Source organism: Momordica charantia, assembly GCF_013281855.1.
Source record: "Momordica charantia cultivar OHB3-1 chromosome 3 unlocalized genomic scaffold, Mcharantia_2.0 BLBB01000003.1, whole genome shotgun sequence".
Lineage (NCBI taxonomy): Eukaryota > Viridiplantae > Streptophyta > Magnoliopsida > Cucurbitales > Cucurbitaceae > Momordica > Momordica charantia.
The window spans coordinates 23,836,780-23,848,956 of record NW_028275161.1 but is presented as its reverse complement, the minus strand read 5'-3'; the positions used below and the strand labels follow the sequence as shown (position 1 = coordinate 23,848,956).

Here is a 12,177-nt window from a genome sequence, read left to right as displayed (position 1 = left end):
GGTTAACAATATCTAACTCTATAAATTATTTATATTCTATATCCATAGAGTAATATTACCTTATAAATTTTGTACTAAAAAACATGTTGATAACGCAATGTACTCTATTTGTTTGATCGTGTTATTTGACCATATTAGAATTTAGGCAGAGTAAATAGTATGAGAAAAATATGTAGAGTTCAATCAAAACATGTTATCTTACTCGGTTAGTTGTTTTAATGCATCTGAAAATGATACGTTGGTTGAAAAATACATGGTCATACACATAATACACGGTAGTACAAAGCAAAAGCAAAATTTTAAAAGTTTTATCTCCAGAAGAGGACATAAAGGTTGAAACAATTATGTCCTAATTGGTAAGAAGGAAGAGATTGGTGGCGTAGGAGTAGGATGTGATTTCAAACTTTATTTATTCATATTATCATATCATCAGCACACAAACACTCACTTGACAAGAAAAAAGACAAACAAACAATGAACAGCAGAGGTGAGTTAGCAGGCACCAGTCCTCTTGCCATCCACAAGCCGCCTCCAATATGCAGTTATCTCCTCCTCGATCTCCCGCTCACTCTTCTTCACATGCTTTGTAATTCTCCCACCATCTTCAACACCAGGCTTCACTTCCGCTGCCTTCACAGACACCCGAACTGGCAGGGCGTCCACATCCTTGAGGACTTTCTCGACGTCGGAGATCAGCCTCTCTGCCAACCCACGGCTGAAGTCCTCCCTGATGACCACTCTCAGGACGGCGATGTGCTCAGCATTCGGGGGCATCGTGTAAGCTGGCACGATCCATCCAAACCTCCTCAGGTTCTCTGATATCTCGAACACTGTGTGCTTGCTACTGTCTTTGAGAGTGAAGGCTACCAGGGGCACCCCAATATCCTTAGAAACGACCTCAAACCTTCCCATCTTCTCTATCCCCTCTCTCAGAACTCGAGCGTTCTCCCTGCAGTTCTCCATCACGTTTTTGTAGCCCTTTGTTTCCACCAAATTCACAAACAACACACATCATATATAACATAATGGGGTACGAAATAGCAAATTCAAAAACAAGGGGAATTCTCTCTGATTTGAGACACATGAGGAGGTCATCGAGGTTCGAATCAAAGGATAACTAACTGGTGTCAAGTAGTGCTGTTATTTCAATGCATAACAATCCTAATGCTCTGATATTAATAGTAAATCATGCATGAATTTCTTTACAAATAAATGTTAGTTTTAACTTCGGATTTACCTCAAACCCAAGCCGTATAAATTGATAATACTGAGCTATAATTTGACTAGAACCTGCAAAAAAGTAAGCATAAACGAATAAAGGAGGCATTGTTGATGAAAACAACTTGACATTGTTTACTACATCTTAAGAGATTCTGAAGTCAACAATCTGAACTCCCCATGATTGAACAAATGCTGGCTATATCAATATTCAACTACCCGTAAAAATTGATTTAAGAACTTTCTCGAGTGGTATTATATGTATTACCTTTTGAGAAGTTGAGAGTGAAGGTGGGTTGATCGGAGCCAAGATAGTTAATGTGGAACACAAGCTCCTCTGGAAGATCCTCTTTACTCCTCCAAACAACCCATCCTACACCAGGGTAAACAAGACCATACTTATGGCCACTCACATTAATGCTCTTCACTAAAGGCAACCGAAAATCCCACTCGAGATCGGGATAAAGGAACGGGGCTATAAACCCTCCACTGGCAGCATCCACATGAATTGGGGTGTCCCAACCTGTTTCCTTATTCTTCTTAGAGAGGAGGTCGTTGAGGAGTTTTACATCCTCAAACTCTCCAGTCAGAGTGGAACCCAAAATTGCTGCAACACAGATGGTATTTTCATCAACGAGTTCGACAGCCTTCACTGGATCCATGACATAGAATCCTTCAGAAAGCTTCACCTCCTTTAGCTCGACCTCAAAGTACCTTGCAAACTTCTCCCAGCACACCTACACACGGCACGCATTTGGAAACAAAAAAGACTGCATCTGTCAGTTATACAAGAGAATGGAATCGTCTCCATCAGCACCTTCGATTTAATCAAGTTTTCTTCCGCAAGATCTCAGTGCATAAACATTTTTCCAGCAGCAGACAATTCAACTGTACATAATCTTAAATTCCCTTTATTCCCAATTCAATTTGACTTAATCTTAAATTCCCTTTATTCCCCTCACTGTTACCCATATTAAGGGGAAAAGATCCAAAGAAGTCTCTTACCAAAGAAGAAAAATACATTGCACCACAAGCAAAAAGATTAGAAGCAAGTAACCTGCACATTAGCTCCAGTGACTATGTTTGGGTTATGATAGGGTTTGCCTTGAGATTTTCTTTTGTTCTGCCATTTCCTCTTAAAAGCAAGGCCGGCCAGCATTATAGCCTCTGATGATCCCACAGTCCCCACACCAACTGCAGCTTCTTCTTCTCCGACGGGGGCATGGAACAGGTGGGCTATCATATTCACACATCGATTCTGCAAAAACAGAGACGATCCTGAATAGCTGAAATGACATGAATAGTGATTTGAATGAGAACACCAAAATTGGGGATCCAGTAACAGTATGGTAAACCTGTAGCTCAGTGGTGACTGGGTACTCGTCCATGTCAACATAGTTCTTGTTCAGAGAAGCGGAAATAAGGTGATCGCACTCTGGCTCCATCCACGTGGTAACGAAAGAGGCCAAGTTCAGCCTCGGTGCCCCGTCCAGCATCAACTCATCGTGTATGATCTGGTACGCTGCATCCTTGGGTATAGATTTCTCCCCCAGTTTGAACCTACAACACATCACCCACTTGATCATTTTCAACACGATTCAAGAAAGTTTCGAGCTTTATTTGATTTCGTGGTCAGAACCAAAGAAAAAAGAACTTACTTGGGAGGAGGAGAGCGGAGATATCTGGAACCAAAAGTGCAGTTCACAGAATCTCCCGAGTCTGCAACTGTCGTCAAAACCATGGTTGGCCGGATTTTGCAGTTAGAAAGGAAAGAGAGAGGAGAGGAGTTAAAATTCTGAGACACAAAGAAGATGATGAATCACAACGGAAGAACTGGGCGAGTAATAAGTAAAACACAACTAGATCCTCGCGTAAAGCAAGCAACCGACACGTCCAATTCGGGTCCCACCCCGTCCCTAATCTTCAAAGGTGCTTTAACGATTCATATCCAAGCACAGCCACAGCAGTGTTCATGACACTTCTACTACTTTTTCGTGCCATAACGCACGTTATTTCTTACAACCGTAAAAGTAAGTCCTGATAAATTTTGTAATAGTAATGACATTCCAAATCGTTTTAGTTTCAGCTAAGATTGAGAACTCCCAGAAAAGAAGTTCAACTTCGAACTTGAATTAAATATAATAATCCACAGAATTTTGAAGCAAATATCACATCAATATTGGTGTATATCTGCAACAGTAAAGCAACATGATCTATCTATTTTATCATATAGTTTATGACAATGCAAAATAATGAAAAAGAGATTTATCAAATGAACGCATATATTATTATTAGAATAATGATAACATGAATGTGATCACAGATGTCGACTGGAAAACAAATGTTGTGGCACGCCATGGACACCACCATCTTTGAAATTGGATAATACGAGACGAGACTGTTCATCGAAAAGTAAAGTATACTTAATTTATTCAAATGTGTGAAATGAAAGGAAATAGTGGCTGTTCTCCACATCCGCTGACAAGTGGAAGCAATGAAAAACAGAGAGGTGGGCTCAAATTAAAAGAAAATTGAAAGGTGGTGTCGTGTCCCATAGTCCACAGATGATAAATCTCGGTCTCCGTCGGCTTCCCCACATATCCCATCCGTTCTATCGTCATTCTGAATTTTGTCTTCGAAGCAAGACTTTGAGATTGATTTTTTTTTTTTGGGTTAAATAAATTAGATATTTCGTCTTTGTTTGGCACAAGTTTTTCTTTTGACAAGAGACTGTTCTTTTGAAACAAAAAATAATATACTTAATATATGTTCTATAGCTAACTTTTTTTTTTCCTTTCACTTTATCTAAGAGTTCGAACTATCAACCTAAAAATGATGGTACATATGTTATCTAATGATTTATGAACAAATTAACTTTTCTATGGAGTGTCGTGCATTTTATGACATCACAATAATGGGGCGGAGATTCAAATCTAAGAAGAGAAACTAAAAATATCTTACACAGCTATGTCTCTACCTACCTTATTCTCTAATTCATGATTATAATGTAGATTATACTACGCCCGTCTAAAAGTAAGAACAATTTCATTTAAGCACTGTAACATGAATCGAGCAGGCACCACCAGTGATGCAACCGGAATCAAATCGCAGTGTCAACACCATTTAATGATAACCACTTTCTATTAAGTCCAGGATCATAGATAGGAGGCAGAAATGAAATGGCCCCAAACTAATTTGAATGAACCAAAAATAATTTTGATATTAAATGTCATGCATAACGAATGTACAATCTTTCGCTAATTGACCTTTTCACGTGCGCACAAAACGAAACGCAGTCCCAAGAACACCGAGGGTAGTCCTACTCCTAGATAGCTGGATCTTTGTATCTCTGGAAAATAGCTTCTATGTCTGCCATGAGTTCTGCCGGCAATGGCCGCTCGGTCATCGTGAAAGCATTAAGGTCTTCTCTGAGTTGGTCCATGGACGTTGCACCTATTATTGAACTCGTCATAAATGGACGGTCTCGAGCAAACCCAAGCGCAAGCTGTACTGGAGTTAGGCCGTACTTTTTGGCTAACTGTACATAATGAGCTGTTGCTTCCTGAAATAAACAAAACGTTAGCCCAACATCTGATATATAGTTTCAATTTTATTTTCTAGGAGTAACCTTTTCTGGTAATAGCATGGTTTGCACTATCAAAGCAGCAACAGAAATTATACATGCGAACAGACATACATAAAACACGTGTAGATGCCAAAATAGAGTGTTCAGATTACTGGCAATAAATCAAGGACTACAGATCTAACCATACGATTTACACAATAAGAATGGAAATTGTCCTACTAAGGGGTTTGGTTTTTTCTCTCTATCTCTCTCTCTTCCCTTCTTTTTGGTGGTGGTGGTGGTGGGCGTTCCGAGAATGGAAGAGAAAGCTTCATATCGGAAAGCTTTCATAAACTGTATTCAACATTAAGGTTGATTGGGTAAAATAAGTTCATATTCTGTCAAGCAAATGGCATACGTGAACTCAAAAGTAAAAGACATCAGCACGTTCCAAACATTTGAAGTGACCACTCAATTCTATTGTCTAATCATCTGTCCACGGTAGTGCATGTCCACAGGACAGGAGCGAGGAACGAACCTTAGCAATAGATTTGTTGTATCTACCCATGTAGCCTGGGAAGAGGCTCAGCCTTCCTTTTCCTCCACCTTGAGAATTGGCATCCAAGTATTTGCCGCTCAGAGTTCCACCACCCAACGGAGAATAACCAAGCAAGCCAATATTGTAGTTATTTGGATGACAAACCTCAGCAAGATCGACTGCAAGCAACAAGTGGATGATATTTCTATTACAAATGAGCTAATATAAGAACCAAAAATCAATTGTTCATGGTTGCAGTTATAAATCCTAGACTCATTATTTAATGCATTTTAATTTCTTATTAGCATATATATGTTGAATCTAAAACATCGTATGCATGAACATATGCTGAACCAACGAAGCCCAGTCGATCATATTACACTGCACAAGATCGATAGTTTATATGGCGGCATCTGCATATTATTTTGTCTCCAAGATCCTTAAAAGCCGATTATGAATGGACTAGGACTAAAAAGCTGATTAGGAATGGGAATTTATCCAATATTGATGATGATAGCATATTTCCCAACTTTCAAGACCTTGAGTAGAGCACTAAGTTGGTACAGTGGCGGTATCCGATGACAATTACATTTTTGCTAGAATGTGAAAGATATAGAAATCTAAAGGATGTTCTCTACTATTTCCAGTAAAAACAGATTAACAAGATAAGCCAGCATTAGGTGTTAAAAAGATCAAGGATTCTCTAAAACTCTCAACTAATATAACTGAGAAAAATGTATCAAAAGATAATTCACCTTCAAAGCGGCATCTGTTTATAAGACTGTAATTATTTTGGATACTAACGATCTTTGGCAATCCTTCAATTTTTGCTGCGTGAACAAATTCCATCACTCCATATGAAGTTTCATTTGAAACACCAATGTAGCGTATCTGAATAAATTCAGAAACACATATCAACTAAAGTGAAGCAAAAGAACAATAAACAACCAAAACATTGTAGTAAATGTTAATCTATTTGCAGTTTTACATATTCGTAAATCCTCAATCAACCAAAGGTTTTTATTTCACTAGCCATGAGACTGTATCTCAAACAAATCAAAAGCGCATTCCACAGCGAGTAAATTACATGCAGTTTGAACGATGTAATTCTTCAATTAATCAAATAGGAACCACCTTTCCTTCTTCAATAAGTTCCTGAAATGCCCTCAGTTGCTCTGTAAATGGCACACTTGCCCTCCATTTTGAAGGATCGTAAGAAAAATCACCAAATAAGGCCACATAGCGGTCTGGCCTGAAATGCAACCAAACATATGCTGAGATACAGCAAGGGGAAATTAATGCACCACAAGTTGCAAGTATTCATATGAGATTAAAAGAGAGAAAGACAAGTTAATAAGACTATCAGATATTGTATCACAGCAAGTAGGGATTTAAAGTACAAGAGATTTATCAGATATTTAATTAGCTTCACTGAGGCTATGCCACTTAGTCGTCTCTTTATGTTTTTTCCTTCTCTCTCTTTTTTTAATTAAAAAACAAAATCCACATTCATTGAGACAGATGAAAGTACAAAAGAGAAGTGTCGTCCAAAAATACCTGCATTAAGTGCCAATGCCAAAGGAGCTAAGATTAGAAAAAAAATTATTCCGATGATCTATGGTTAAGAAGAATAAGAGAAAATAACAAAAATCCTATTCATGGAAACCCATAATGACGAGGCATCAGAGTGAGCAATGCTCCAAACCTCCTCTCATGAACCCTCTACATCCTAAAAGACCCTCATATTCCTCTCAAGTTAGAAAATATAAAGAATCTATAAGAAATTGGCCTGCCATCAAAGCATCTATTTCTTGCAAAAAAGGGGATTTGGGAGGTAATCCTAAATCCATCATAGCTCTATACTCCTGATGAGGAATCCACGACATCTCTAAAGTATGTAAAAACCTGAAGAATATTCGGACGACTCCAAAAAAATATACACATCTTAGTCACCTATAACCTTAAGGCAATCAAAAGACTTGTTACATTGAATTATACCATGCACTTTAAAAGTACTTGTTTATGCTAAAATTTAAAAGTTGTCGGGCATTCACGAAAACTACTAATCTATATGGCCATTTGATTACTTGAAAGGTGGGCGGAAATTACAAGGATGAGAATTGAAACAACAACTGAGGATTTAGTTTTAGTTTTTGGTCAATTGGAACATAAAAATCTAAACTTCACCTGATTCCCCCAAAATCAGAGAATGCCCTACCCCGTAGCCCTTGCTTTTTCATTGAGAAGGCATCAGTTTCGGTTAAAAACAGTCATGCTGCCATGCTTCAGCCAGTCAATTTAATGAGTTTCCAAAAAAGTCAACAGTTTCATTTCCTTTCAAACATAAAATTTGGTTTCAATGGCAAATTGGACTAGGTTGATTGTTCAGATCTAAAAGATACGTCAGATTGTAGTAATCTTACAAGTTTCCCTCCGTAACAAATCCAAGGTTCTCATAACTTTCAGTGGAACCACGTGAAAGAGAGAGACCCAAGAATAAACGGTAAAATTAATGTTGGGAAAATGATGTTATTTGGACATGCTTTAATCATAGGTAACATAATGGAAATGTATCGAACTGCAAATCCTGGAATGGCTGTTCGACCCTGTCCTTGGCCTCGGGGAGTGGCGAGCAGCACGGAACTCTCATTAAGAAAAGGGGGCTTTCCTTTGTTGGAAATCCAAAGACAAGATTCCGGAACTTCCAAAACTCATAGAAAACATGCATGGTCATTAGCCGCATTCAACTAAGCTAAAAAATTCATAAATAAAAATCTATAAACTCACCAATGAATTTGCAGTAAGTCTATGTAGTCAGTGTTCAGCCGCTTGAGACTTTTCTCTACACTTTCTCTAATATTATAACGATCAACCCGTAAAACTTTGGCATTTTCGCGCAGATAAGATGACCGCTCTGAGTAACCGCAGACTTTTGTGGCCAAAATAATCTACGGGATAACTAGCTCCACTCTTTCAGTGATAGAAATGTAAATTAAGGTGGCATAGTTATCCATCTTTCACATACCTTATCTCTGGGCTTTGACTTGAGCCAGTTACCAATGTAGATGTCTGTTCTTCCCTGCGTCTCTTGTTTCATTGGAACTGGATACTGCCAAATGAAAACGTTGCTAATCTCAAATCACAGAGGTCTTCCGTTAAATAATGAATTGAATTTGGAAAGATTCAGGAGAGTCGTGAGAAAACTTACTGCCTCTGCAGTATCTATAATATTAATCCCATGTTCATAAGCATAACTCAATTGTTCGTGGGCTTCTTTCTCGGTGTTTTGTTGCCCAAAAGTCATCTTCAAGTACACATTAAACAATATGATCATCCTCGCCGATGAATAGATTCATTTCATAAATACAGCATCGAACAATCCATCCAGAATTTTAGATAGTCTCAAATTAGTATAGATGTCTCCATGAAGCTTGTAAACATTCAGATATGAAAAGAAATTTGCCGACTTCGCTTAGTGCTCCAGCATAAAAACTTACTTTCTATACTTAATAACTAGACAAGAAACGAAAAGCGCATTGGAACAAAATGTTTACCGTTCCAAGCGTAACTTCAGAAACTTGAAGGTCAGAGTCCCCGAGTTTTCTGTACTGCAACTGCAACGAACTACTCGTGCTTTGCTTGGCACAAATGCTAATGTTTCTTACTCTCTTATGCCTTGTCGAAGAGTTACTAGAAAGAAAAGAAGAAACTACAGAGCAGTTGTTAGCCGTTGTAGAGAACGCCATGGCTATTTGGCTAAGGCGAGGGACCCCCGTTCTCTAGGCCTTTCTCTTTGCCTCTTCAGTCTTATCATCGGAGGGTGCTCCCGGTTCCACCCACCCCGCAGCCGCAACTGCACCCGCCACTGCCACGTCAATTGGGATGGGCTCTTACGTCATCTGGCAATTTGGCATTCAGATTGTTCGGGCTTCAGCCTAAGACAACTATGTGGGCCTCATTCACCCCAGGCCCATTATATTGTCCTCGAAATCCAATCGGATCACAGTTCCAAATTTCTCTCAAGTTTATGATAAAAAAAAACACATAAACGCTACAATACACGTGTACTCAAAAATAAAAAAAGAACGCTACACTATTGACTATACGAATATGGGACCCTCAAAAGTAAGATTTATTCAACACTCCCATGCATATATCAAACCGGGAGCACCAATGGGACTGCAGTTGGTTGTATCAACAACAAAAATGGCAATTGACATATATCTCCAACCAATAAGTTATAAATTCAATCCCTACCTCTATATATTGTATTAAAAAAATATCTATAATAATTACTCATTTTAATTTTGAAAAATATTTGACTCATTAACGGTGATGACTAAATCTTATCCTTACTACCAACTCATTATTTAAAAAAAAAAAAAAAACTCTATGTTTTTGCATCTCTCACTCTTAGTTTAATAACGGTACAAAGTTGCTCCTTAACTATTCAAGTATTTTCTTTAATTTTTTTCTACAGTTGACTATTACAATTATTTTCTTTTAAATTTAGTTAGAGTAGTTAGGTCATACTAACATGAATTTAATTCAATGGTAATTGACACATGTTTCTTATCAAGAGATCATGGGTTCGAATCCCCACCTTATATTAAAAATATATATAGTTAGTTTCATTATTATAATTAGGGTAATTAGATTAGAAATTAGTTGTTAGTTAATTAGTTAGTTCTTTGGCATCTGCCTAGTCTTTCCTGTTTTTTCCACACGTGTATTTAAAGGTATAAGTGACCTTTATTTAATATAATGCAGAGTATAGCTTATTAAATTAGTTTGTGTCTCCATTCAATAAAATTAAAGTAAAAAAAGTATTGTACGAATAAAAAAATTATCTTTACTAATATACTTTAAACTTTTCTTTAACTCTAATTCACATTTCCAACCCAAACCAAAATTGTGGTCAAAATTTTAAAAAAGAAAAACCAAGCAACAACGGTTTAATGCATCAACTTCGATGTTATAAGCATTTTACTTTGGAAGCTTATAAGGAGTAAATTTAGATCAAAATCAATGTCACTATACTATAAGGATGAATAAATCACCACTAAATTAAAAAGTTTAAGTTTATGGATTGAGTAAATTATAATTCATATATTGGATATCTAACAATTATAGAATTCAACCCTTTTTTTTAATAAAAAAGTGAAATATAGAATTGATTGGTAGAATAGATTTATATTAAAATATTAAATATGAGAGACCACCAAAAGAAGGTCGAGAGAGAACTTCACGCTCACATTTATACTTTACATATATAATTTTAGCCTTCGCCTTTCTTTCTTATGAAGCGAAGTGGTTCAGTAATTATGGAACGGTTCCTAGACTGTGTCGTGCAATTAATAGTCAATTAAATGATTTAATTAATATCCTCTCTTATCTTTTTCTGAATCTGAAAAGAAAAAAAAAAAGGAATAAATGCCATAGATGCCCCTTTACCAATAACTTGTTCAGTTAAATTATTAAAATTAAATACGCCAACAATTATATACTTATACATCAACAGATGCATACATTGATTGTAGTGGCTCTCACTTCCCCACTTGCTTGTTAATTTGGTGGAAGAGGAAAGTTCTGTCCCTGTGGCCCACGAGGCCACCAAATAATTTATTTTAATGAAGTTAAAAATAATTAAAAAGTAAATATATCTCTTCAAATAGATTTCATTCGGCCTTTTAATACATTTTGAAGGAAAAAAGTATTACATTTGATATGAAAACGAGGATTAGAAAACAAAATACTTGTTTCTTAACCATGTATCCTCAAAGAGAATTTCAAAAAATAGCACAAAAGAAATATATATAGTATTAGGGTTAAAAATTTAAAACTTATACAATCATATAAGACCAATTAATAAAAAACCAAAAAATAATAATATTTTTATAAATACATATTTATTTTATAACCTTTAGTATAACTTTTCCTTACAAAAATAGTACAAAAGAAATATGTATTCATATATATAGCGTTAGGTTTAGAATTTTAGTATAAATTGTAAACTTATATAATCACAGGACACTACCTAAAACTCATTTTTATGATATTTAGAAAAAAAATAATGATATTTATAAATACATAATTATTTTATACCATTTAGTATACTTTCATTTTTTTTCATTTTCCAAATATAGTAAAAATAAGTTCATTCAAAATCATTTCATAAGAAATAAGCATTATTGTATATTTTTTTAATTTAGAAAATACTGTTCAATAAATAGAGAAAATGAGGTAGTATTTAATATGTTTTTTTTATTAATTTTTTATAGTACAACAAATATGAGATATGAGGATATTAACGTAGATTCTTGTATGGCCATGCAATGTTTCAGGTTGAGATATTTAATTCATTTTTTAATGGATCATTATATGCGTAAAACAATACAAATAGAAAATAGTTAAATAATGAAAATTTAAGCTTTCAAAAATTATAAGTTATGTAGATTAAAAAAGAAACAAAGAAACAAAAGTTTAGCATTGATATCCCATGGATTTGCATCATTAATTGCAGTATGGTAGTATTAGGAAGAACAATTAATAGGCTTTCTCACACCACACCTCCCCCTCACCTTTGCATCTGTTATCTATATCTATTTTTTTCTTTAAAAAAAAAAGAAAAAGAAAAAGAAAAAGAAAAGAAAAGCTCCTCTTTTTCACTCATTTATTTAATTTCTTCAAATATATATTGAATAAATCCTGCATTATATTTCTCTAAGAAAATAATGCTGATATTACTAAAAAAAACACAGAAATAATGCATCGAGTAAGAGCCAAATTTTGCACCCCTTTGTCCAGTCAAGTGAATTATTGAGTGACACTCTCACATCATCTAACCCTCTACGGA

The 12,177-nt window shown here is 35.8% G+C and overlaps 2 protein-coding genes across 2 annotated transcripts; both read right to left on the bottom strand.

Annotated features, from left to right (window-relative positions):
- Nucleotides 1-393: 393 nt before the first annotated feature.
- On the bottom strand, nt 394-3,068 carry LOC111008690 (glutamate decarboxylase). The gene is made up of 6 exons (XM_022281451.2): nt 2,877-3,068; nt 2,574-2,778; nt 2,276-2,476; nt 1,487-1,955; nt 1,238-1,290; nt 394-978 (listed from the first exon to the last, which is right to left on the bottom strand). The coding sequence occupies exons 1-6, from the start codon at nt 2,957-2,959 to the stop codon at nt 493-495; spliced, it is 1,497 nt and encodes a 498-aa protein (XP_022137143.1). The 5' UTR covers nt 2,960-3,068; the 3' UTR covers nt 394-492.
- Nucleotides 3,069-4,418: 1,350 nt separating this feature from the next.
- LOC111008691 (NAD(P)-linked oxidoreductase superfamily protein) lies at nt 4,419-9,175 on the bottom strand. The gene is made up of 8 exons (XM_022281452.2): nt 8,876-9,175; nt 8,530-8,625; nt 8,347-8,430; nt 8,109-8,269; nt 6,456-6,573; nt 6,077-6,212; nt 5,322-5,500; nt 4,419-4,780 (listed from the first exon to the last, which is right to left on the bottom strand). Exons 1-8 carry the CDS (start codon nt 9,065-9,067, stop codon nt 4,544-4,546), a joined length of 1,203 nt encoding a protein of 400 aa, XP_022137144.1. The 5' UTR covers nt 9,068-9,175; the 3' UTR covers nt 4,419-4,543.
- Nucleotides 9,176-12,177: the final 3,002 nt, after the last annotated feature.